The 27,262-nt window shown below is 37.7% G+C and overlaps 1 protein-coding gene across 1 annotated transcript in view; it reads right to left on the reverse strand.

Annotated features, from left to right (window-relative positions):
- Positions 1-23,027, reverse strand: part of lamc1 (laminin, gamma 1) — an 82,555-nt gene extending 59,528 nt beyond the window's left edge. The window contains exon 1 of the mRNA XM_066680666.1: positions 22,222-23,027. Coding sequence (XP_066536763.1) covers positions 22,222-22,606 — 385 coding nt within the window. The 5' untranslated portion in view covers positions 22,607-23,027. The remainder of the gene's footprint in view (positions 1-22,221) is intronic.
- Between the last annotated feature and the right edge of the window lie 4,235 nt (positions 23,028-27,262).

The raw sequence follows: 27,262 nt of genomic DNA on the forward strand, positions 1-27,262 counted from the left end.
TGGCAACTTTTGCATTACTAAAAATGACAGTTTTATTAAAAAAACAAATTAAATTGTGTGAAAACAACAAGTGTGAAGATATATTGGTCACTGCATTTCAAAAAGCAGTGTAAACACTTGTGAACTGATTTGTTCTGTTCTTGGGGATAATACTGTTTCTAAAAGTATGTGCGAGTTTTGGTTTAGACGATTTAAAGATCGTGATTTCAAAGTCAGTATCTGTGAATATTGCGTATTAATACTCAAATTTAAATTTAGTTTTAAATAATTTCACAGACTTGATCAACACTCTCATTGAATTGGCATCTTAAAGAAATGGCAAATTTTACACCACATAGTTGCCCACAGACACATACTCACTGCTGGAGTCACATACTACAATCTTTCAGGAACCACATCACAGACAGCATGCAGACAAGGCTTTGTGGTAGACTAGTCATAACAATGGTCTTTTTTATTCGGTGCATTGCCTGACATGCTGGTAGCCTGTTGAGTTTCAGACAGCCTAAGGGACTCTGGTTTGGCGAGCCTAGTCTCGTTCCAGCTCTAGTTATATATAGGCCATGAGTCTTCAAGCATTAGAGCAGATCTGGAAAATGTAATTAAAATCTCGACATGCATGTGACGCTGCTTTGTTTTGGTTTCTATTTTTTGCTTTGTACAAATTTGGCCTAACAGTGTAGGTCTGAGTGACACTTTCATCACCCTTGAGACACTGCCAAGTCCACCTTTATTTTTATTTTTAAAGCAGGCAATAGGACTTTGAGACTGTTCACACCTGGCATTAAGATGGGTCCTGAGTGATCTGATCAAAATTGACAACAATTTATAAATATAAAAATAATATAAGTTCAAAATTATTTATTATTTTTTGTATTAAAGTACAAGCTTTCGAGAATAAAAATCAATATTTAGAGAATACTCAGCCTCTCATTCCACTTGTACATACATTAATTTTTATGGTAGCTTCTGTGTAAGGAACTTCTTGTGAAAGGCAATTATTCAGTCTTCAAAACAATTTGATTCGAAGGTTTATATACACATTACTTAAAGTTTAATCAGAGATACAATCCTGGCCTGGTATAAAGTATAGAAAAGACAACAGCAGAGAAGAAATCCACAGTCCACTCAGGAAACCCCAGTGCAGCAGGAAAAACATGGATTCTGATGCACAGGGAATAATGCTCGTGTTTTTACAGTAGAAATCTGGAAATCAAGTGACTTAATGCTTAATTACTTTTATTATTATGATTTTAATCTCAAAACAATACATTCATCTCAAAATATTATGAATTGTATATTACACAGCAAGTGTCACTAAAACACCTTTGCAGCTGTATTAGTTCAGTTAGATTTTTTTTAATTATGTTTATATATTGTCACGCGTTTATATATATATTTATTTATTTTAGTTTTTTGTTTTAACCTGGCTTTTAAAAGTGGCATCATGTACCTGACATGTGCTGCTGAAAATGTTAGAACCCCCTACTGAAAACACCTTCCTGTGTCTTCATGCGAAATTTTAATTGTGCGTGTGTTGTAATCCCCCCCCCTATTCCCAACCCCACATGTTACTTTTCCTACAGTAATGGAGAGTCAATACTGTAATGTCCATCTCCCACACTTTCAAGTTTGATTAAATTTTGAAAACTACAGCCGAATTAGCTATTGCATTAAATAGCTAGAATACACGCTTCAGAAACTACCAACTAGCAAACTATTAACTCCTGGCCAAGAAACAAAATATGAAGGACCAACGTATGGAACCAGAACCCTGACAGCATTCCAAAAGGATTAAACCTTTACACTAAGAAGTTAATGATAAACCAAGTCACACCCACAATGTAACATCAGGAAAATCTATGCTGGGTGACTGCACTTTGCCCTACAATTACTTTGCTGTTCATTAACCTCAAGTTCTTTCAATAAGCAAGGGCCTTGTTCCAAACCCACAAGCATCTAGCGAAGCTTCCAGTATTCACATCTGAACCTGAAGGTTGTGTTATTTTGTGCTGGAGCTAAATGCAATCAAGATGGTCTTGGCATTGCAAGGAAAATTGGAATAAATTAATTTCTGTAATAGAAGGTATTCCTCTTTGGGGGATGCATATTCTTAATATGGATACTAAACAGCTGCATAAACAGCCAGTGACGTCCTGCCAAACTTCACTTTGGGAGCTTCTCCTCAAATAGCTTTGCTGGATTGGAGGTAGGGGTATGTCAGGGGCTCAAAAAGTGAGGGGCAGACTCATGGCGTCTGACTGTACTAATCCATTTATATTTAAACCCTCAAGCATTCCCAAGTTTTATACAATTTACACAATTATTGGGCCTCAAAGCTGCAGATTTTTGGAGGTGTCGGTATGGTAAAACTTTCAGTTTCGCACTTCTTTTCTGTAAGAAAGTGTTAACAGTGTGGTCAACAATTTTCAGAGGAAAGTAGCTAAAGCTTGCTTGAAAAGTCACTAAATGACGCTAGATGACAATGCACTGATTTGCATATTTGTTGTGTTATCACATCGTATTTACATATACCACCTAGCAGGAGATCACTTGTTTGGCTGAGACCATTGGCTGAAACCAATTATTATAAAAACTCTTTCCTGTGGTCATTAGCTGAGACCAACTGATTAAATGGGGGAAATCGTGTGTTTTCTAGCTGGATTAGTTAGAGAAACCAGCAGCTACAACAGCAGTTTTCTTATATGATAGGGCACACCAGATGTACAGGATAAACAATACAAACTAACTATGTGTATATTTACAAAAAGCAACTTCTCTAAACATCTGAGAAATAGAAGCGACGAGCGGAAACACCAAATGTATAATGGAGAGAAGTAGGAGCAAGTATGTGTGTGAGAAAGACAGAGCAATGAGACTTTGACATTTAAGATGTTTCAGCATAAATAAAATGTAAAATATTCTTGTAATCAGCGTTTTGAACTCCACAACTGCGAACTAAATGTGAAAAAAGGAGGCGCAAACAGCAGGTAAGTCTGTCTGCACATGCGCAGCTCATTCTCATCTTTGTGAGCTACTGTGTGCACTGCGCAGAAGAACAGAGAAGAGACGGTGAGTGCGCGAGAACTGAGTTTCTCTCACGGGCAGGTTCAGCGACTCTCTTGAACAGGAAGTAGTTAAGGTTTGTACAAAATTGTCGCTAGATTTATCACTAGTCGCTTTAAAAAAAAAATCTCTCACTAAAGGTGTTTGAAAAGTCACTAAATCCATCCATTATCTGTAACCGCTTATCCAATTTAGGGTCGCGGGGGGTCCAGAGCCTACCTGGAATCATCGGGCGCAAGGCGGGAATACACCCTGGAGGGGACGCCAGTCCTTCACAGGGCAAGTCACTAAATCAAGCAACAAAATCGCTAAGTTGGCAACAACAACTTAGCTTTGTAAAGGAATGAAATTTCTAAAATAAGAGCCCTTAGCCTTCTCAAATTAAAATGGTGGGGAAAAGGTTTGTGTGGTTGGAACAGCAGCAAGGAAATGTCTTTAAACTAAAGCAGGACATTGTTGTACTGGTTCTTTGTACATAAATAAGGATATTTGCCTGCATAATGTCTTATCATTTATCTGATTCTCATCTCTGAAATCTGTGGCTTTCTTATGTACAGTTTTCCCTTCTCCTCTAAAGACATATCAAACCTCACTAAAAACAGACTGAATTTACACTGCAAGCATGTGCATGTCTGTAGTGTATCTTTCTCCAACTGTTGTGCATGCTCTTATCCACATCCACACCCCCAGGGCAGTTGATAATTTCCTGTGTAACAAATCAACATCTGAGACACAGACAAGACAGATGAGAACACTGTAGCCCACTCCAATACCCCCACGAGGTCCAACTGTACTACTTCCTGCCTGCTCTTGGAAGTCATGTTCTATCCCAGCCTTGACCCTGTTGGAAATCATCATTCCCACAGCTCACAGCTGAGCAAGCATGGGACTGTGGTTTCACTGGGTCAAGGTCAAACCAGGAGGAGGAATGATAACATCATGAATCAGCTGAAAGGTTTTTTTTCCTCTCGTTTTTCAGTATTCATGGTTGGCCTGTGCCCAGTAAGGTTTTCTTGCACCAACAGTCTTCAGTGATTGTACAATCTATTACTTCTAATTCACAGCAAGTAGATTCCCACACAAGAAAGTAACAGGGATTTTAAATAAGGTGGGGAATATGTGGCAATGCTGGTCAAGCTTGCTGCAGGTAGATATACATGCAGAAAACTAACAAACTGTGAGATACTCTTTACATTTTAGAACAGTCTCAGGTTTTAGTCATAAAATAATAATAAATTAACAAATTTAAATAAATAAATAAGTAAATTAAAACGATTTTAAAAAAACATAAAAATATGAGTGCGCATCCCAGTTCTGGTGCATATGACACTCAAAGATTAAAGTTATTTTAACAGAAAACATACTAAAGCTATTACTTAAAGTGTGTGTACAGTTATTTTAACAATATGAAAAATGTAAAATTCTACAAACATTTATACATGCATTTAATTTCACGTGCCCAAAGGTTTCCACAAAAATGACGTTAAAATTAGTGTTTTGTACTTTTTTCTTTTTCTATGTTACATTGTATGACTGACTCAGCTGACTCACTAAATGTAACAACTATAATATATAATCAATATAAACAGGGTAAAAATCAGGCTGTAATATCTCATATGTAACTGAAGTTCAAGTCAATGTGTGATTATATACTGCCTAAAAGCAGAGCTGAAATTTTCAATGAATTCTCTAAACAAGTCTGTTGCCACTGTTAGGTTAGTCTCTCAACCAGAGATATGGTTGAGCGATATGGTTAGGGCGATATGGCCCTAAACAATATTATTGCGAACGATACGATATGGCACAGCCCTACTCTCAACCATTTTAAATGCATTAAATTCAAGAAATAATAGGCCTCAACATGGTACAGGTAGCAAGAGAGTGCAAAACCACAGCCACATTACTCAGCAAAAATGGAGCATAAATGAGTCCTTATTATTGGACCTCCTCAAAGCCAAAGTTACACTAAATCACCAAGCACTAGTGAGGAGGAGCCCAGGCTACCTGCTGCTGCTGGAAATCGGGCCAACAATAAGTCTCTGTAGTATAATGAAGGATGATCAGACAGATGAGGTTGAAACATGGGATGAATCCCTTTGAGAGGATCTTTTCCAAAACTGATGAGGCAAGAGGATATCACTGCTTTAATACCAGTAGAAGGAAATTAAAAAAGAAAAAAAAAATTTCTTTGCCACCACTGAAGTGGCTGTGGGGTTTGAAGATGAGATCTTTTTGACTAAATTTTGTTTAGTCTGTACCCACATGTATTACCAGGGGAAGAAGGGAAGATCTGCTTAGATTGAGGCTCATTGCTAAATTCCAGCATTTACAAGATGCAGGGTTCATAAAAAAGGAGCTTTATGAAATTATAAAATGTATCCCACAATATATCTTTCAAACAAAGTGAAACATATAAATATACATATGGGACAAAACCAGCTCTAGTCATGTTAATTAGCAAGAACTCAACTGAAAATACTGTGCAGTCCTGGGAAACAACACTGAGCAATGACTGTCCTCCCCAAACGCTTTGGAAAAAAAAGTTAATTGCTGTGGCCTCATGTGCTGGTGCTAAATACAGCTTTGAAAACTGAAAGAACTCAGCTAGCTATTGGACAGCTGCTATGGCTAAAAGAAGGCTGTAAGAGCAGAGGGAAAACTAGTATTAATGTAGCACTAATTCATGACACAAAATGGCTAAAGGGCAGACGGATAATAATACCGCTGCATTCTCTGTCTGAAGGTAGAACTGTTCAACAGTGCAAGACCAGAGCATTACCTCATCTGAAATCATGTACAACATTCCTGGAAAAACTCTACAATGTCTAGAATTATGTACACAATTTTCAACGAGATGTATATTCCCTTTAATCCCTCTTTGTTTCCACATTGTAATGTTAAACTATATATAGATGCTATTGTCTCACATATGTGTTTTGTTATTGGTAGGGCTCAACTGACTTAATGTAAAAGAAAATTTGTGGCAGATTGACTGGTTCAGGGTTTAGGATTATAGTTAATCTGCACAGTTTTCTAAGATCAATTTAACTTTAGATCCCTCTTTGCTACTGAGATTCTACTCTGCAATCTAGTCCCTCTGTTATAAACAAATTTTCATGAAAACAATTAACAATGTAAAACTATAAATTAAGCAATATGACATGAGAGGGAAAGCTGTTATTTTATTTAATATCATTACAACTGATTGGGTTGTAGGCACATTATTATTTGGTTTATTCGCAACTGTGATATTGCGTTTATACAAAAGTTCTACATGTGCCATTTATTAATTAACAGTAATAATACATTACAAAGCAACAATGCATTAATTTTTTTTTTATTATTTAAAAAGATATTTCACTAAGCCCACACAAATGATTCCATTACTGGGCTGTTGTCAAGCAACACAAACATTCTCCTGCACATTATTTGGGTATTTTGTGTAGGTTTACATTACCACAGGACTGTTATACTGTATTATGTAGATTTATCCGTGAAATAATTACACCCGTCCCAAGCCCAAGATGTTGAAGTGCTTCCCTTTAAATTAAAGAGTTAATACACCTGAAAATGAAGTGATAAATGTAAAGATAAAATGTCAGTGTTGCTTTTCTTTATAAATATAGAAAAATGTTTTACAACTGAAAATAAAATAAGTGTTAATAAGGTCTAAAGACTTAATACAGCAAATGTTCCACAGTCACCCCTACAAAAAAGCTTCATGCTAATGGATAATTTTTCCTGCCAAAATATCAGAATACAAATCCTAAAACAGTACAAATGAATGAATTCTGCTGCATTCTGCAACAATATGAAAAAAGAATCCAGCATAGACTAATAATAAATTCTATAAATCCCTGTCCATAATTATCTCACTGTCAGAAACAGGATGCAGATGTTATTTCTCCATAAAACACAGCACTTTGTCAACACCTTAACCACATTGTCATCCCATTTTTCCAGCCATGAAAAAAACAAGTCTCTAGCCCTCAGAAACACCCAGCTGGTAAGCCTTTAAACTGATACAAAGGAGACAAAATATCTAACCAATCAGCTTCACCCAACCCAAGGGACAGTTTGACAAGTTGGATGTTTATCTAGTTACAGTATTAGACATCTGAGAGAGACAAGACAGCACTCAAGGCAGTCCATCCTAATTTGTAACCCTTGATACCGCTATCAGACGACATGACTTTTTGCTACTAGTTCCACATCTCTGCTCTGCTTATCTTTTACAGAGAACACAGGACAAAGTCCTTCATCTGAGTGTTAAAAGGCACCAAGAGGAGTAATTCATCTCTTAAAAAACAGAAACCAACAAAAGCTTTAAAAGATGACAAGTGGGAAGTTCTTAACACCAATTTTATAGTTGGGTGATGATGCAAAAGGCTTCTAGGTATTACATGTTTCCGTCCCAGGAGCAAGGGATAAACAGAGGAGAGAGAGCAAGAGAGAGAGAGCTGGCAGGATTCCCCTACCATTACACTGTCTTGTAATCCGACTAAATTTCCGGTACAGAAGGACTCTCAATGCTGCGTGAGGCCAGGATGGCATGCTGTGGAAAGCTCATAAACCCGTCTTAAATCCATCCATGTAATTATGACTTGAGGAGAGAGGACTACAGGTAGTTCAGATTCATTCATTTCCACAGAGAAAGGGTCAGGAGGGGGGCGGGTGTGGTGAAGTCAATTAAGTTACATGAAAAAACAGAAGAACAGGAGTCTTGCTCATGCGACAAAAACTTTAGAGACAATTAACAAAACATTTCAATGCCTATTTTTAGTATATCTTGTGAAAGAAACTGCTAGGCTAAATAGCGGAAAAAATAGAGAGTAGGGACGTCTAAGCAGTTTTAAGAAGACAATTGCTGTAAGATAAGAGGTCAGGAGTTAATTGGAACCCTCAGATACATAGAGAATGGGCTTACAGGTTAGGATCCAGTGTGTCCTGGGGACATCACATTGTCTAGCATTGCAAGTTCCAGGATATAGGCAATCTATGAGCATTATACAGGTTTGTAGTCCTTGGGGCTACTTCTAAATGTGTAATCAAATAAACGCTCTTAAAAATCACCTTTTAAATCAATATGGTTCCTATGGCTCCAAATGGAAATTATGCCCATCACACTGTACATTGTTCATAGTGCACATCATGATAAGGAGTGTAATAAAATGTACAATATTAGAAATAATGGTTATTAATGTCCACAGCACTGTGGACATTAATGTCAGTCTAGTTTAGCATGGGTTGCAATCTTAGCTCCGCTCTTCCGACTTACTAATCATGCTAAAAGAAAAGTTAGTGCTTGAGTTTAGATTATACATTTCATAAGACCTTTTCACACATGCAGGTATAGTATGTAAATACGCAAATGTACCAGACATCACCAAGCCCAGATAATGTCTAAGCGAATGCATGTGTGAACAGAACCACTAACGTTCCGGAGTATCACTGAATTCATGACATTCGTTTTACATATTACAGAGACTTTAGAACGTCAAGAGTTTCTCAAATCATAGCGCTGGATCTGCTTTTACATGAGAGCACGTAAAACAATTTACACTGATAGTTTAAAAAATTAATAAATAAACACAATAACCACTGAGCAATATGTTTACTCTCTAAATACAGAGAAAACATGAACAGAAAACTGTGAAAGTGGCTAAAAACAAGAGCTTGCGTGAAGTGAAATGTCAAATCTCACACATCCACTACTGAAAATGTTTAAAACCAAGAACAATTTACAGAAAACATACAATGATATATTAAACAAACTGATATTGTATTAATTTTTGCTAATTTTCACATATTACAATTTCTATTTAAAAAAGGCTCGTGGCTTTTGGAAGGGGAAAAAAAATTAACAGAGCAACGGCTCGTGCCTCGTAAAATTTGTATGTTGATTCACTCGCAAGTCAACAAGTCAAAATTTCACTGTATTAACAGAAATATTAACATTTTTTAAATAGTTCTTCCTAAACTGTTAGGGTAAAAATGGGTTATAAGATGAGAAAAGCACCCTGGTGTCAGTGTTTGCCCGTGAAGAAAAAGCACTTGAGTTCTGGAAAGCTGCAAACAACCCCTCCACCATTGGCCTTTCAATTATCTCTCAACAGCAAGAATGTTAAGTTTCGACTTCAAAGTAAATACTGATGAATGGACTGCAAACACAGGCAGTGTTTAAGCAGGCAAACCTGTAGGAGTGTAACATCTCTAGACCAAGCTTGACTAGTGGCCTTTTGTGACAGACAGAAAAAAGGAAAGGGGATAGAGGGTATGTTCTAATTACAAGTGAAGGAAAGAGAAAGAGGGGGCGAGGGATGAAGAGAGGAATAAAGAGAGAGAAAAAGAGGCATAAAACAGGAAAGATGGACAAGGGTAAAATGAAAGGAGAATAAAAAAAAAAACAAGAAAAAGAAAAGAGGTGGGGGTGTATGGACTGATGAGTAGAAATGACCAAACAAAAAAGACTAATCCAGTGACTGAATAACCCCTCCCCCATGTAAAGAAAAAAAGACAAAGGGGTTTTGTGATGTTGTAGAGCTTGGAGAGGGTGGACAGGAGACAGAGGGGGAGCCATGGCCCATGCCTCAGATCTAAAGATAGGACCCTGACGTCTTCTCTCACTCACACACACACACTGGAGGCTTCCTTGAAGGGCCGTCTGACGATTCAAAAGGCCTAAAGAGTGTGTAGGTATTAAAGACATTCCTACAATGGCCATTTTTTTATTTTATAAGCTATTTGGTGAAGCTTCCCTCACCTAAGTGGGCATCACATACTAGATTTCACTACAAGGAAATCTGACATAATATGAACTGGTGAATATGAATTGGTGATATTAACACACATGCAGGAACATTTTTCAGACTGTAAACTACCGCTGAGGACGTTAACACACTGAGACAAAACACACAGGTTCAAGATGGGGCCGAAACAACAAATGCAGGCATAATTGAGTGGCAAGGCTTTTGAATTTTGAAAAGGGGTCTTTCCAGTCCTTATTTATCCACAAAGGAAATGGAAAAGATATAATATTAAGCACTGCTTTACTATTTAAAATGAACATGTTGATGATTCAACTTTAACTGCAATTTTTATGGTTCATATTACCCATTAACAACGGGTGAATGCCATTTCTTAATTTTACACCATCCCTCGTATTTGAGTGTAATCTTGCCCCCTGGATCTGAGTTACGAGATTTAGTGGTTAAACGGGATAAAAAAAAAAATGAATCATTCATTCATTCATCCATCCATTATCTGTAACCGCTTATCCAGTTCAGGGTCACAGTGGGTCCAGAGCCTACCTGGAATCACTGGGCACAAGGCAGGAACACACCCTGGAGGGGGGGCTCCAGTCACAGGGCGACACTCACACATTCACACCTAGAGACACTTTCGAGTTGCCAATCCCTACCGTGTGTATTTGGACTGTGGGAGGAAACTGGAGCACCCGGAGGAAGCTACGCAGACACAGGAAGAACTCATCACTCTCCTCACAGACAGTCACCTGGAGGAAACCCACGCAAACACAGCACACACCTCACAGACAGTCACCTGGAGCGGGATTTGAATCCACAACCTCCAGGCCCCTGTAGCTGTGTGACTGCGACACCTACCTGCTGCGCCACTGTGCCGCCAAAAGAATTAATCAGAAAAAAACATTTTTTTTTGTGCTTGAGGTGTTAAAGCCCTTCAAATGTTAGGACAATTCATATTACCTCTATATGAAAAAAATAAAATTGAGAGTAGAACTGAACTTTTCATCATCTGGCAGCAGTAATACAAATTTACAAAATTCCTGTGAAATCTTTGCTTGTTTATTTGAGTCATTTGCTTTATACTATGTGTATGTGTATTATTTACTGATAATAAATAGTTAAATATTGTATAGTAATGAACATTTGGTGTAAAACTCTAATATTGTAATAAATAAAGATATTTAAGAGCAATATAGGAAAAATTACCATAAAATATTTTGGTCTTATCGAACAGCTCTACATGAAATGTCCACACAATGTAAAAAGGGTGACTAATTTTAATATTTTCAAATTCTGTTTGGGAGATATTTTACATACATTTGCATCAACAACAACAGAATAAATTGTCTCTCTTATTGGGTCCAGATAGTAACCTCTATTTGGCCTTTGCAATCATTCAGTCTCACACACTTGTTATTGCTCATGATCACATAGCGACAGCTGGAAATGATGTCATTTCCTTCTCCAGCGGAAAGTCATTAATAGCCTGATCTTGGACAAGGGTGTATGCTAAGCATATTTTAAAATAAAAATGGTAAATCTCCAATGCCATAGACTTACAGAACAGAACACCATTAGTATTAAAATAAATAAATAAATAAAGTCACAAACAGGATACAGGATTCTTTTTGCGCCATCTGGCACCCTGCAGAGCAAATGGTAGTCCATGGTAACTCCCACAAGACATTCGCGTTAAGGCACACACTACTTGTCAAACCCAGTACTCCCTGTTCATGCAGCACAAAGCCTGTAGGAATGTCACAACAAAGTGCAGAATCTGGCTCGCTGTTATATGGAAAGAGATCATGTTTAGTCAGGGAAGACAAAAGGAAGTGGCTGAGGGGAATCTGGTTACAGCTACGACTCAACTTTTCCAGGGCACTGGAAGCCTAGTGACCTGTAGCAATGATCAACAACGGGAGAAAAATATGAACGACTGTAAAATCTACTTCAAGAGCAAACGCCATTTGGAATTAATTTTCTAAAATATTCACACAAAACTAAAACTCGGCTACTTCACACACTCTGACGAACGCTACAGATTTAATGACAAAATCAATTACTATCAAAGGATGTATTAAACAAGCAAAAACTAACTTTAAATATAAACCAATCAAAAAAATAAAAGTTATTAATGAAGATTTCCCCAATTGGCTTGTCCGTTATTCTCAGACAGATCACATTTTAACCTAAATGATAGATTAGATGATAAAATCAAATAAAAATTTTTTTTTAAATATATATTTTTATATAAACCTAAATGGTGTAAGTAACACTTATTTATTATGAATTAATAATTCTGAATCGAAACGCCCTGATTCCCTCTAGCCCACGATTGGCATTGAGCCCGATGAGCTTAGGGTTGTGTGCAGCTGCCTTGGATTCCATGATAATTTCATTCGACAAAATGCATGAGCTGAATTCACTAATTATCTACAAAACATGAACACAATACCATTCATGTTAATTAAACATCTTTTTTTAAAAGTTAATAACTGAACAGAGTGAACAATCTCCTCTATTTAATAGATATTATGGCTGAACTATAATTCAATATCAATATATAATCATAATATAAAATGCTTTAATAACAATGATGATTTTTAAACAGATATTCAATATACATTTACAGCATCTGTCATTTACTGATTGATTACAGGGTATTGTTAAGTTCAAGGTCATGTGAAATCAGTTTAACTCTAGACATCACACAGCCAAATGAGGACTTCCTCTGTCTTGGGGGAGACAAACTTTCAGTGAATTGTTTGTTTCCTACTCCATCCTCCAGAGTTTGTTTTCTCATCTTCACTTTATCATAATAAAGGAAGTTACAGAGTGACAGGTTTATTGAAGCAAATCTTTCATGTTGGTAAGGGACACTACCAAACAGTTTTCAAGAATATTAGGAGAGTCCCTAAACATAAAGCTGATTTAAAGCTGCTTTTTGTAAAGTGTGTTAAAGTAATACTGAGCAAACCTCACTTCTTATTATAGCCTGGTTGCATTTGGAAAGCATGCCCTTGAAATGTGGAAACACTGAGATTAAGATACCCTCATAATTAAAAGCAGGTGTTGTCATTGTTGCCTGAGGGAGGGTATTTTTTCCTCCTAATATTCGTTGTTGAAGCAACAAATATTAATAAACAAATAAATAAAAACCCTGATAAGCAGATGCCTTCCCATTTTGTGTAGTTCCCCATCTCTCCGAGTCCACTGGGTCCATTTGCATGTGGAAACAGCTGTATTTGGATGCTGACAGCCTCTAGAAGAGCAAAGGGCTCGATTTCACGCTTCAAGACCTAACTGCTCCACTTTGAAGCCTTTGAAGAGCTGCTTGTTGTAAAATAAAGAAAAAAGGCGACGCTGGATGTGCTTTTAAGCAACGAGAGCTCATTTAAATTGGGGATGTACAAGGAAATTATATGGCACATCCGACCACCTGCTTTTCACTAAATGCATGAATTACCCTTCAACCAACTTAACATGTTATACCAGGGCTTTCAGCATAAACCTATATTTTGCATCTTTCAGGTTGAAATCTATAATAATCTATTATAAAGGGTGTATCGAAAAAAAAATGCCCACTTTGAACTTGCTGACCCTCTGCAATTGCATTACCTGTTTGTTTTGGCAACTCAGTAGCTACTCTGAAGCGGTGTGCATGGCTGGCATCAGCTCAACACTCCCTATGCCATGATAAGCACCTAGTGACGAATGACGTCTTACTCGAGGAAGAGTTTGCAAAATCAAAATACGCTTAAGCATTCAACTATGCTGTTTCAATTGTCTTCATATGCCATGACCGTCATTCATTCATTGTAAACACAGCATGATATTTTACAAACAATTGCACTACCAAATGCCAGGTCAGCTCCCATTTCTCTCCTTAGCCCTTGCCCTCTGTTTTGCCTAGGTGTTGGGGTGGGTGAGTTTGTATTTAACGCCATGTCAGCCCAACAGGCCCCATTCAAGGCAAGAAAGGTAGTAAGATGTAATTTATTGACTAATACAAATTTATTTTAGGGACATTGAGGCTGCCATCTATTTAAGTTTGTTATGGATTGCTTAAGTTTTGTTATTGACAGGAACTTTTGAAGTGCTGTTGCTTTTGTATTGTTGAATAATTCTGTCATGCTGTGCATAAGGAGAGCACGGATTACTTGGGGAAACGCACTGTAGAGGTGCTATTGAGATTGTTGGTGATGTAGCATGTAAAGTTCACATGGAACTGGTGGCACTGAGCATGCATTAACGGTACCAGTGGGGATAAGTACAGCCTTAGTCACCAGGGAGTCCAGTGTGGATTTACACTTGTTGATGGTAAAGGGTAAAGTAAGACTGTGTCATAAGTCTGACATCCCAGACCCAACCCTCTCCAAGCTTTAATGTTGAGCCGTCTGGTGGTGCTGTGGGCTTAATTCAGCGAAACACCAACGAGAGGAGGTGCCTGCCTGATAACCCCTGTGAAGACTTAGTGATACAGAGGGTGGTTTGGGTCATGGGCTGGGCTCAATGAGTAACCATAGTTGTTAAGGAGCTGGTTGCTGATCAGATCATAAATGGCCACAGCAACCTTAGTGTTGAGGTGTAGGATTCAACAGGAATTTTGGTGGCTGCAGGTAGAACAGAGTGTGGTGAGCCTAATGTGAAGCTCTAATGGATTGGTATAGAATATTTTACATCTTGTGTATGATTATAATAGACTTAAGCTGAGTTGGGGTGTTGTAAAATATGGGGCTGGTCTCCCTTTACTGGCTACATATGAGTTAAACCGGTGGGTCCAATGCGGCACCTTAGGAAGTAAATTTGTGATAATACATTAAACAAGATTTAAATTAAATAATAATTGCTATAGTTTATAAAAGAGGAAAATATTGACATATGCAGGTTTAACACTCACTTGAAGCATGCCTCTGAAAAAATCTCAGTTTTGGGTTTGTGTCTCCTTAACAGGTCAGAGGATTTCTTGTTAATCAACTCATTACTAGAATTTTGAGAGAGTTAAGTGAGACTTAAAAGTTAACACAGTCAGTGAAATGCTGAGACATCCAAAAAGCACCCATGCCCCCAAACACAACAGCCACATCTTCATTTGCAGTCACTCATGACGCAACAGATTAGACTGAATATTGGCTGCATGCCAGTATATAGAACAAGCCGCAAGCCAGACAAAATGTTCACATTTTCAAGAATCAAAAGTCACATTTCTTGAAGGTTAAAAAAAATAATAATAATAATAATAATAATAATAATAAATAAATAAATAAATAAAATAAGACCCAATCTGCTTCAAACAATAATGAAATGTGAACATGTGTAAACATGATAAAAAGGCTTGCACAATCCACATTTCCAAATAAGTATGGATATTATTTTATTTATTTTTTTTAAACACAAAAGAAAATACAAAAACATTTATCTAGCTGAAAAAAGTACAATGAATACATTTTCACTCACCATCGTGTCTTGTAAATATAAAGCAGTTTATGATCCAATATCTACAATACACTCCAAACAATCCAAACAAAAGCACTTCTTCCAAGGCAAGACTTCACAGAACTTACATTTTTTAAATCATGTACCGTGTTTATATTGTGAAATGATTCAAGAAACATGGAAAAATACCAGGACATAAGGCTTGACACCAAAGTTGAATAGCAATGACATTCAGGCCCTACATAAAAAGGTGTCAACATAGCCATAAGGGCTTGGGAGAACTTAAAAGGTTTTCAGGTTACAGAGTCCCACACATCATCAAGAAATGTAGCTTGAAATTCTGTTTTACATAGAATAAGCAACAAGCCATTCTATAATAACATTCTAACAAATAATGTAGGTCCAATCGCATCTCAGATGGTGCAAAAACAGTATGCAGTGGTCAGAGGAATCCGTGTTGCAGCTTGTTTTGCTGCATGAAAAATCGCTATTGTTATATCCATGCTCTACTTGCCTGCCTACAGTCCAGACGTGTCTCCTATGACGTATTAAAAAAGAGGAAAATCAGGCAAAAGAAGCTATGAACTGCTGAGTGGCTAAAAGCAAAAATTCCACTGGCAAAGCTTTAACAATTAGTATCCTCAGTTCCCAAATGATTAAACACTGTATTTAAAAGGAAGGTTGAGTTTGAGCGTTTTGCAGGCGTCAGATTTTTAAATGTGTTTATACTGAGAAAATACAAGTTTTTTTAGTGGAAACTCTGGAAATCTTTGTCATTTGAATAAAAGATTTGTAGGAATTAACACTGCTTGTTTTTATTGCATTTTACAAAATGTCACAACCTTTCTGTAAATAGTTTAGAATTTTTCTTCTTTTTAAGTCATGATTAGAAAGATTAGATATGCTAAATGAACAAAAATACTAACTCTTTCACTGCCCAGTGAAATGTGTAAAACAACACTAAATTAACAACAACAGCAGTAATCTGCGTGATGGCTGTAAGGTACAATCTAAAGTTAGCAGGAGCTTTTTCAGAAACTGTTTGGCCACATTGACCTGGATCAGTGGCCCACAATGACTTTATCACCAGGAGATGAGGCAGCGCCTGCACTTTGTCCACCCTGGGTGGTCTGATCCTCCAATCCTATCTCTAGCAACACAATTAAAAAGCAAATAGCACTCTTGATTCTTTCATTGTCCTCACATTTCCCCCCCACTGTCAAGAGTAAGAAACAAGCCATCTTTTAAAAACAGGTTAGTTTACAAATCATTTCATTTACAAGGCCTCAGTTCATTTATTTCCAAAATTAATAATACTCAAAACAGGAAAAGGATTGTAGTTGTAATCACCCACCAAAATGCACTCTGTAACTTTAAGCCCACTGTAAGCACCAGGTTCCCATGGTGAGATCATACCTTGCAGTGAACAACAGTAGGTTTTACAACAGACAACATGCTCTCCCGCAAACACAGTCAACTAAAATTGGTATAATTTGGTCCAGCTGGTGCCCCTTCAGAAATGACAAGGTCTTTAAAAAGGAGGTTTGGGGGGAAAGCCTGCAAGGGATGAGGAAAAAGGACCCTAGGGCCCAAAGAACATTCTGCTCTTCATTTTCCCACACTACTGTTTCCTTTCCTGACTCTTTGAGAATATGAGAATGAACAAGCCAGAAAGAGAGCATGACAGAGAGACAGAATTCAGGAGAATGTGTGTGTGTGTGTGTGTGTGTGTGTGGGGGGGGGGGGTTACAGGAAGACAGCTCTTTCCCTAAATAACTGGCTTTTTCAAGGGTAACTTTTGTCCATTCATTGTAATGTGGATGAGGATGGATGTGTACACTTCATTTCAGAAGTTAGCAAAAAGAGGGAGGCATAGTTAATATTGTATGGGAGCATGAAAGGATGTCTGAAATGTTCCCAGATTTAAATCATTACAAGGACGATGTACAGCTAGAATCTTCCCATTAAAGCAGAGTTGAACACGAGACCGGCTTCTGTTATGTAGACAGATGCATACCATATGAACAACAGCTGCATCACTGTTGCCCAAGTTCATTAGAAATAACGGGAGCTCTTTTTCTTCATGCTTTTCTTTTCTCCTTCTGGGCAACTGGCTCATTTAGGCCTAATTTTCCACAGAATTCCCACAAACATTTTGTGAATAACATGCCTGCTCTGTTAACACATCTGGAAAACGTAATGTGTATATATTTTTTTTAATTTCACACTTTCTACAGAGCCTAGTAACATATTAGCAGTTTTATTCTGTGATATTTACACAGCGGCACTACCGTTGAGTTCCAAAGGTTGATTACATTAAGTTTTTGCTCAAATATATATTAAATCTCTATATCCCTCCAGTCTCTTCCTGTTTCTCTCACTCTCTAGAATATTGAGCTGTGCTACAACAGCCTTCATATTCTTCATTAAAACGTCTTCAAGCTTCATGTTCAATGATAAAATGGTACCTGAAACCTTTACTCAGCAAATTAAGAGATTTCATTTAAAAAATAAAAAAATTCATCAAACCAGCCTCGAGGGAGTTTATCCTTGCCACTGTCGCCTTCGGCATGCTGGCATTGGGCTTTGATGCAAATAATCTGTTCTTCCACTAATTATGTAAAACTGCTTGGTGACGTTAGTTGTAAAAATCGTTATATAAATACATTTTTATTGATTACATTTTTTTATAGAATTTATCTACACTGAGACATTATAATTAAGGAAAAGAAAATATTTCCTGTGGCAATTTTGTCATGCTACACCTTTGTAAAACTACAAAAGGAAGTACCAGAATTTTACCCTCTGGTTAAACATGATTAATCATAGAATACTGCTGTGATCAACACTATTTAATTTTTTAAGTCAGTAGACACCACTAGAAAATGTTTTTGCCACTAACATTCTCTGAGATAAAACTGTACATCCAAATTAGGAGTCCTGTAGGTCAAAGCCAGGTTAAACCTAAATTAGCTTTGTCTCAATCTGTATGGTCATCTATGACTGAAGAGGGTTTAACAATTCCATGTTTTAACCCATTTAAACAACAAACATGACAAAACTTCATTCAGGTGCTAGTATAGGGTTCAGACATAACTTCCAGAAACTGTATTATGACGCTAAAAAGCATTTATCTAGATCATTCTCCATACACAAACCAATGCTGTATCAAACATTCACAATTGACACTCAATAGAGTCTTATGTGAGGACTCAGCAGGGTGCCCAGCCCCCTTGTTGTGTCCCTAGCACATTTAAATATACAACCATCTGCTCAATACTACCGGACATCTCCCCTCATCCGTCTGCTTGCTAGATCAGACTTCATCTCCAGTCTTTAGGGAAGCGAACTCAGAGCTGTCAAGCCAGGACTTGTCTGCTTCCTGCCCAAACCAAGCAGAATGGAGATAAAAGCCATCAAAGGCAGAGTGTATAAAAATAAGAGCTTATGTCTAAGAGACCAGACATCTTGTGGCTTCCCGCCTACTGAGGTACACAGGCAACATCCTATCAAAAAAATAAATAAATAAAATAAAACAAAAAATAAAAATATGATATCATTATGTAAAGAAATTCTGACTTCACTTCCCGGGAAGTACAAAAGATGCCACTGTGTTTGAGTTTTTGTGCAAGAGCATCTGTGACTTTGTGAAATACCAGTTCCACCCATCGTTAGTGACAATCAAAGTCAGCAGTAATTACAGATGTCATCCATTGACTCTCCTGGCTATATTAACCCAAAGCAGACAGCCACCCATCAGTCAGCTGGTCAGTTTTATTGACCTGTTTTCCAAACTTTCAGATAACCATAGCAATTACACAAACATTAGGTAAAGATCTGTTCAGGAGTCCCTGAAAAAAATAATAATAAAAATAATTATTTATTATTTCTAAGGATGTCCTGACCCAGGGTGGGGTTTTTTTGCCCCTGTCCTAATCCGGGTACTTTATGCCGTGTTACCGCAACAGTAGGATGTCGGAGCCGACTTGACCCCGTTCCAGTTAAACATTGAAAAGTGTGCTCCAGGAGCTTGATCTCAGTTAGCATTGTTAGCAATCATGGTTAATAACAAGGAATTACGCAATATTTTACACATCTAAACATCACGGAAACACATCCACATATAGAAACTGGACAGTACTGTGTTTACTACTTATTTAATGAGACACAAATAGATATTAGCACTAAAACTGTACAATACTACACCTTTAACACACTGATGATATGTGGGCAGCCATCTTGGATCCTGAACTTGTATCCTTACAACATGGAAACTCTGACATACGAGTTGAAATATATGCAGCATTAATATAGAGTATTACGATGACAGTCACTGACCTAACAATTGTTTTTGTAGATGAAACAGCTGAAAATGTATACTTCATGTAGATTTAAGTCAGTAAAAGTAGTTGAACTCAGGGAAATAATTTTTTTCATTGTCCTTATTTATTAACCAAAAATGTCTAAATACACAACGGGTTTTACAAATTTTTAAAAATGCCTGAACCGTTCATACTCTTTTAGGGACAATTATAAATACTTTCAGGCTGTAACAGCCTAATAAGAAAAGATTAATATTAAAAAGGGTTTAAATACATTAATAAGGACTATTTAGGAAATATCTAGCCTTCTTGTCACAAACTAGCCTATGCTAACAATGTGTATTCCACATCCCAAAGGAACTCTAGCTTTGAATTATCCAAGTTAAACCAATGGAGGCTATCTGTGATTTCTCATGCATAAAAGCATTAAAATGCCAATAGAATATAGTAGATTACATCCCACAGCTTGCTTCCAAAGGGGACTAACTCCTCATTCTGTTTCACCTGCACTTTTCCTGGCCTTAGAACCTCACCATATAATTGTGCTTAGGGTGGCAGGAATTCAATGGTACGTGTAATGTGAACAATTTCATCAGTGAACTCACGCCTGCAAAGGAGAATGGGAAAATGTAGGTCACACCAAGACAACAAAATGGTTGCCATGGACCCAATATCCTTCAGATTATTACTATATATTTATATAGAATATATACAGTTAAATATACATATTGTTTAATATATTACAGAATCTTTAAAATATCTTTACCTCATGCCCCAGATTTAGATAAATTAATTATTTTTCACTAAATTAAAATGTTTTGCAACATTTATAATAGTACAAAACAAAATACAACTCCATTTGTAGCTTCTAACACAGCAATATTTCTCTCTCTCTCTTCTGGGACCATGCTATACTAAGCAGATGTTTTAAAAATCAAAAAGGAAAGTGTCTACCACTGTCTTTGCTATTCCCACAATCCACTGTAACCTGTTTCTGAATTTCAAGCCAAACATTCCTGCTTCTCTTACAGAGCCATTTAAGATTCAACTTTAAACAAAGTAAAACCACAAAAGGGGGTTTTGTGATTTTACACCTGCATTTAAGTCATACCCAGCTTCACAACAACCTGACGAGAACAGAGGTGGTAATAACTAGTTACATTTGTTCAAGTACATGTACTTAGGAACAGTTTTGATAGATTTGTTCTTTCTGTGAGCAGCCTAGTATATTGGTGTAAGTATATTGGTGAGTAAAATCTATATTATAACTATATTTAGTTACTAATTCAATTTTTCACAATATTTCAGATTAGCTATATTTCAGGTTCAAATCCTAATATTAAGGTCCAGTGTAAGTTGTTTTCTGTCTGATTACTCCTAATTTTACTTAATTCATTCATCTACAAGAAACATGCACTTTATTCAACTATAGATATAAGCTATGCTACAAATATCTGTTACAAATACATAATATTTAAAAATGGCTTGCTGCCTAATGAAAAGTGTCTGCCAGCTAAATGGACTGGGATTTGTGAATATCGTGTGATACAGACTACGTGACCAAGTCAGCCCTTAAAACCAGCTATTGTTTCAATAAGGCAATCTGCCCTAGTGGCTGTTTGCAGCCTTTCTACTCACATTAGCAGGACACACTAAAGCAGTGCTTTATCCATGTTGGCAGTTTTTTGGCCAGAAATGCTTTCATTCAAGTAGCTACTTGTAATCTCTCAGAAGCAGCTTAATTAGACTATGTAGCAAGGGTGGGCTGCTAACGTGGTCTGCCAGACCTCTAGATCACTTTTTCTCAATTAAAAACAGGTTAAAAACAAATGTAAAAACATCCTATGCGGGCACAATTTGAACTTTAATTATAGTAGCATTGAATTCTTGTAAAAAGAATACATAATATGGATAAGTGAGCTGTCTAATTTAATGCATGGCTGGTTGGCCAAACTTTTTGTCCTTGAGGGGGCCAAAGTGCGATGTCTGCAATGGGTCAAATAAAGACAAAACAAGATCAAGATCACGAAGGTAACTTCATTTCAAACCGAGGTTTTTTTGGGCTTTTTTTAAGTTGTGTTTTATATTTGATATTATATAAACATGAGGCAATCTTATGACCTGCACTAATAGAAGAGTTGACCTTTTAATAAATAATTTAAGTAAAATAAACAGAATACGGGCACTACAATGTTGGAGAAACGTGATATAAAACTGCATAAAGATAAAAAATGTGAAGAGTGAAGGGGGTGGGGGTCGGTTGAGGTTAGGATAACTGGGTGGGCCTAATCAAACATTCTCACACACTTTAGCCCTGATTTGAAGGGATTAAGGAGGGCACCCCTGATTAAATCATAGCTGTTGAAATTATGTTGACACGTCTTCTAAAGTGATTGAGAGTCTTTTTTTCTTGTGGTTTTTAATTACATGTATAAGAGGAGGTGGGGTGGTTTAATAAAATTATGAAAATATGACCTTTTGTAGGTTACTCTACAGCCAATACGCCTTAGCATTAAAACTGAGTGTGTTCTGTGTAGAAAATAGACAACAAGTTTGCATTCAACCTTAGGCTACGTGCCCGAAGGAGTCCCAAACGTTTGCACAGATTATTAACTCTGGAAGCGGAACCTTACCGAGGTGTAAGGTGAGGTTGATGGAGTTCGGGTACTGGATGCCCGCCAGCATGCTCTGGCTCTGCCACCAGGTGCTGTCCGCCTGGTTGTTGTAGTCGGTGAGGAACACGGCGCTGTGATGCTGTCGCGGGTCGCGCGCGTCGCAGATGTGGCACGACTTGGTGACGCCGGTGACCCCGGTCTGTACGCAGTACTCCTCCGGCGGAGAGCCGCAGGTGTTGGTGGCCACCACACTGGCGTTGAACGCGGCGTTCACGAACTCGGGCATGCAGCGCTGCGGCCGCCCGGACTCGTCCACGCACTCGTCCATCGCTCCGCGGCCGCACGACGCCCACAGAGTCAAAGTCAGCGTCAACGCGCGCACTACGAGGGCTAAACGGGGCATGACGGGGCACAAGGACGTCCTGAAATGTCTGTTCGTTCCAAATAGCAACAATAACACCACCGACAAAGTTACGGTAACTCGGCAGCTACCGTGTTCGCGGAGGACCGAGAACTAAAATCATGCGGGACGCGGCTCGGTCCGGTTGCTCCTTCCGTGGCTCTACTTTTCTTGAACGTGTGCGCCGTCCCGTGCGAACATCCACTTCTTTTTCTTCTCCTTTTCTCTTTACGGGTTTATGAGTACCGCCATGGAAACAAACTGCACAATACCAAAGAGGAGCCACAAGTTTCTAGGGGTGGGAAACGAAGAGTATCCGCGCAGGCTACACCCTGGCAGCTAGTGCGCAAGTCAAAGAAGTTGGAAGAGGGGGGCGAAAAAGTTTTAGGGTCTACTTCCGCCTGAAGGAAGCTTTGATGGCGAGCCGAGCAGCTGAAAAGGCGAGTGCGACAAGGAGAGGTGGGGTTTACATGTAGTGGGCGGAGTCTGTGTAAAGAGTGGGCGTGGTACGTTGACTAGTGTCCGCGGAGGAGGCGGAGTGTACAAACCGAGTGGGCGGGGGTTAGATGAGGGGACCTGGGTTGTAGTGTTCTAATGGGCAGAGTGGGCAGCTTGTCGGTGGACGTCAGCAGTCAGCGACAATGGGGGCGTTAAAAGGGGATCCCACCACTGGCCTGCAATTAAGCCCCTGTGAATTATGTTTGAATACTTTTGTATTCCTCATTTCTGAAAATGTATGCCTACTATATACAAGAAATCGATAATAAACTAAAAGAAAAAGTAACCCAACCCAGGAGCTATATTATTTGCCCTTATACTAGGACTAAAAGATTTTAAGTAAAATATCTAAGTTCAGGTTTTTTGACCAATATACGACTGTGAATAAATCACATTATCTCCAACAAATGAATGTCCAGTTCTATTTATATAATCAAGAAGACCAAGAAGATTTGGCTTTAAAGGTGATTTTCACAATTTTAGTCTAATACACTTTTTAGAAAATTCAGACAATGTTTCCTCACCATTTGCTAGCTCCCTGGCACACTGTAATAATGTCTGGTGTTTGTACGCAGCCCTGGCTCAGTAAATGGGTAAAAAAATATACGAGATGGCTCAGGAGCTCTCTCATTTACCCTCTCAGGCACAGATGGGAAAGGGCATCAGAATCGTGTAGAGGCATCAGAATGTTGAAGAGCATGGTAAGAAATGAGGATCATGCTCCATTCCTGCTCCATAGATGGGTAGAACTGACTCATTTTTGCTGTCTCACTTACATTACTTAAGGAAGATCTGACTCCGAATTTGGGCTGCTAACTTCATGAAGGTAAACACAGATCCAAAGTGCTATAAAAAGCTTGAGTTTCTGTGGTAATTCAAACAGTGACTAAAAACATACAGACAAGTTCATCTTCAATCACCAACAAGCTACATCCTGGTTCTTAATCAAAATATTCTTCCACCTTAAAAGATGCAGAGCTTGTGAACCGATTGGCTGTAAGGTCAATATATTTCCAGAATTGTCCACCTTGCCTTTAATTAACACTGAATGTAGATGCCAGACTGTCATTTAGTTGTAGTTGTGTTTGCCTAACTATTATTGGTCTTACATTCATTCATTCATCTTCTGTAACTGCTTCGTCCTGTTGAGGAGTCAAAATGTCCCCATTTAAAATTGTTATGGCATGATTTTTATTATTTATAATTGCAGGTCTTTTAAAATTTCCTCTTTCAAATTGTGATTTAGATATAAAAAAATTAGTCGTGCGGCATGGTGGCGCAGCAGGTAGTGTCGCAGTCACACAGCTCCAGGGGCCTGGAGGTTGTGGGTTCGATTCCCGCTCCGGGTGACTGTCTGTGAGGAGTTGGTGTGTTCTCCCTGTGTCCGCGTGGGTTTCCTCCGGGTGCTCCGGTTTCCTCCCACAGTCCAAAAACACACGTTGCAGGTGGATTGGCAACTCGAAAGTTTTCGTATGTGTGTGTGTCAGTGTTGCCCTGTGAAGGACTGGCGTCCCCTCCAGGGTGTATTCCCGCCTTGCGCCCAATGATTCCAGGTAGGATCTGGACCCCCCGCGACCCTAAATTGGATAAGCGGTTACAGATAATGGATGGATGGAAAAATTAGTCGTTCAACATGTTCCTTAACTAACTTTACATGTCTTTAATTTGACTTTATTACATTTACAGATTTGTAAATGTAATTAATATCAGTGGAAAACAAAAAGCACCTCGTCTGTGAAATCATCCAAAGTGTACCCATAACAGTGCAATGAATCAAACCAGTAATGATCAGCAACACCTCTTAACCCAGATTCAGTTCACCATAAATCCAAATTATGAGAAACATAAAACAGACAGAAGAAACAACATGGAACACATTTTTGTCGCATTTCTTGCGGTAATTCTTTTTAGATTAAAGTTATTTTTAGGTTAAGAAATTTTTTTTTTCTTGAAATGGAATCAGAATGGGTTGTATGTAACATATGGCATGTCACTAAAGCATTTGATTTGTTAAAGAAGTTGGAACTTACCTTTCAGAAACAAAAATATGATTTTAAACCAAACATTCTCTATGTACTCACCAAGCACACCATCATTCTGTAAATGAGTTCACATGTACGCAAACTGTCATGTGACTGGATGTTCAATAAATGTCACTTAGGGGCATCATGATTTAAAGTGAAGGGTAAAGTTGTGTAGGGGTCTTTCTAGACCTTATAAACGGTTTTGTGACACGTCACCATGGACTCTTATGAGCTACTCTCCTTTTACAGTATTTCAACAAGAAATCAAATAATGTTCATATTCATAAGGTTTAAAAAAAAGATATAATAAAAACATTCCAAACTTTACTTTCATTGCCATATAACAAAGATTTATTTTGTTAAACAACAGTCATAAAAACATGCAAAATACTGGCTAATGTTCTTCACTTATCTCTTTTTCATCTTCACACTGAAAAAAGCAGTGTTTTCTCTTAGAGGAAATGCTTAAAGACAAAATCATGCTTGGATGAATCTCCAGAGCTATAAATATCTAGGAGCAGATAGTTGTTGCACACTGTGGGCAGAAGGGCCAAAGAGCAAAGTTATATATACTCATCCCAACAAGCAGGTCTCAGGAAACCAAGAATAGCAATGAGGATTTTAGGAGTTTATAGCTGTAGTCTTACATTACAAAGTGTGGTTCAATGTTTAGTATTTTTTTTTTTTTTTTTGCAACACTGAACATGCTGGGGCCCTAATCCAGAATAATTAATCCATAAATTAATACAAAGTTAAGATGGAAGAAAAATACATTCAAGTGAGTCAGATTGTTTTCTCTCATTGCTAGTCACATGATCAAATCAGAACCAGAAATATGTGAATGACAATAAAGCGCATAACTGTATTTTGAAACCAACATTTCAAAATGTTCCCATAATTCATTTGTTTAGAGTGGCTGGGTGGTTTGATGTGAAATATATAACTGAAGGAAACTCATAAACATGGATTTCTTTATTATAGTGGTGAAATAACACAGGAATTGCAAAATATAGACATTTTATGTACTGTACAAAATGACCACCGAACCTACAAGTACATTTTATAAGTAATAAATATTAAAGTTAAATTTAAAATAAATATAAAATAAAAAATATATAACTGTAAAATAGGGAGCAATTGTTGCTTTCTATGTTGCTTCACTAGCAAGAATATACTCTAAAAGTTAAAAATATATCCTAAAACTATCTTATGTATACATTTCTGTTAGAAGATTTAAACTCTTCAGTTCCCCAGTTCCTTTGATACTGCTGTAAACAATTTTTCATCCATCAATACATCCATCCATTTATTGGATATAACCACTTATAAGGTTTAAGGCTGCGGCTGGTCCAATGCCTACCAGGAATCACTGGGTACAAAGCAGGAACACACCCTGGATGGTGCACCAGTCCATCAACAGGTATCATACACACATTTGAATATACAACCACCTACCACCATGCATTTTTGGACCATGGGAGTAAAGCAGAACATCTGGATAAAACCCATGCCAACACAGGGAGAACACACCAAACTCTTCACAGACCCTAGACCCTGGAGCTGTTTGACTGCGACAGTATCTGTTGAACCTTTTCACCTTGCAGACAAATTTTATTCAGTACATTTCTCTGGAACAGAGTATTGCACATCTATCAGGGCTGAATAACTTTCTTTAAATCTTAAATTTTTAAAGACAACATCTGTGATTCTGTGGAACTGCTGGTTTCTCTGGTTGGTTTACATTGAGAAGCTCATTGTAGTTTAAGGTGGAACGATATGTTTGAGGAAACAAACAACTATTGTTTGTAACTAATTTGTCCACTTGTCTGTGGATTTTTATTCGCTGTTTGAATTACCACAGAAACTCGACTTGTTAGTGGTTTCTGTAAAGCAGAATGAAACAGCAAATATTTGTCTATATTACCCCCTTATGGAGCAGAAATAAAGCAATATTCTCATATTATTTAATGATATTCAATGTTTGGAGGGCTCTCCATTGTCTAAACCACTCCAGATGCCATTTCTCTGCTGTAAGCAAATCGAGAAAACTTATCATATCAGACAGAACTCCTTTGTTTTTTTTTTTAAAAAAACAACAACTTTACAGACACTGGGGCATCATAAACAAATTAGACTG

Source organism: Hoplias malabaricus, chromosome 9, assembly GCF_029633855.1.
Source record: "Hoplias malabaricus isolate fHopMal1 chromosome 9, fHopMal1.hap1, whole genome shotgun sequence".
Lineage (NCBI taxonomy): Eukaryota > Metazoa > Chordata > Actinopteri > Characiformes > Erythrinidae > Hoplias > Hoplias malabaricus.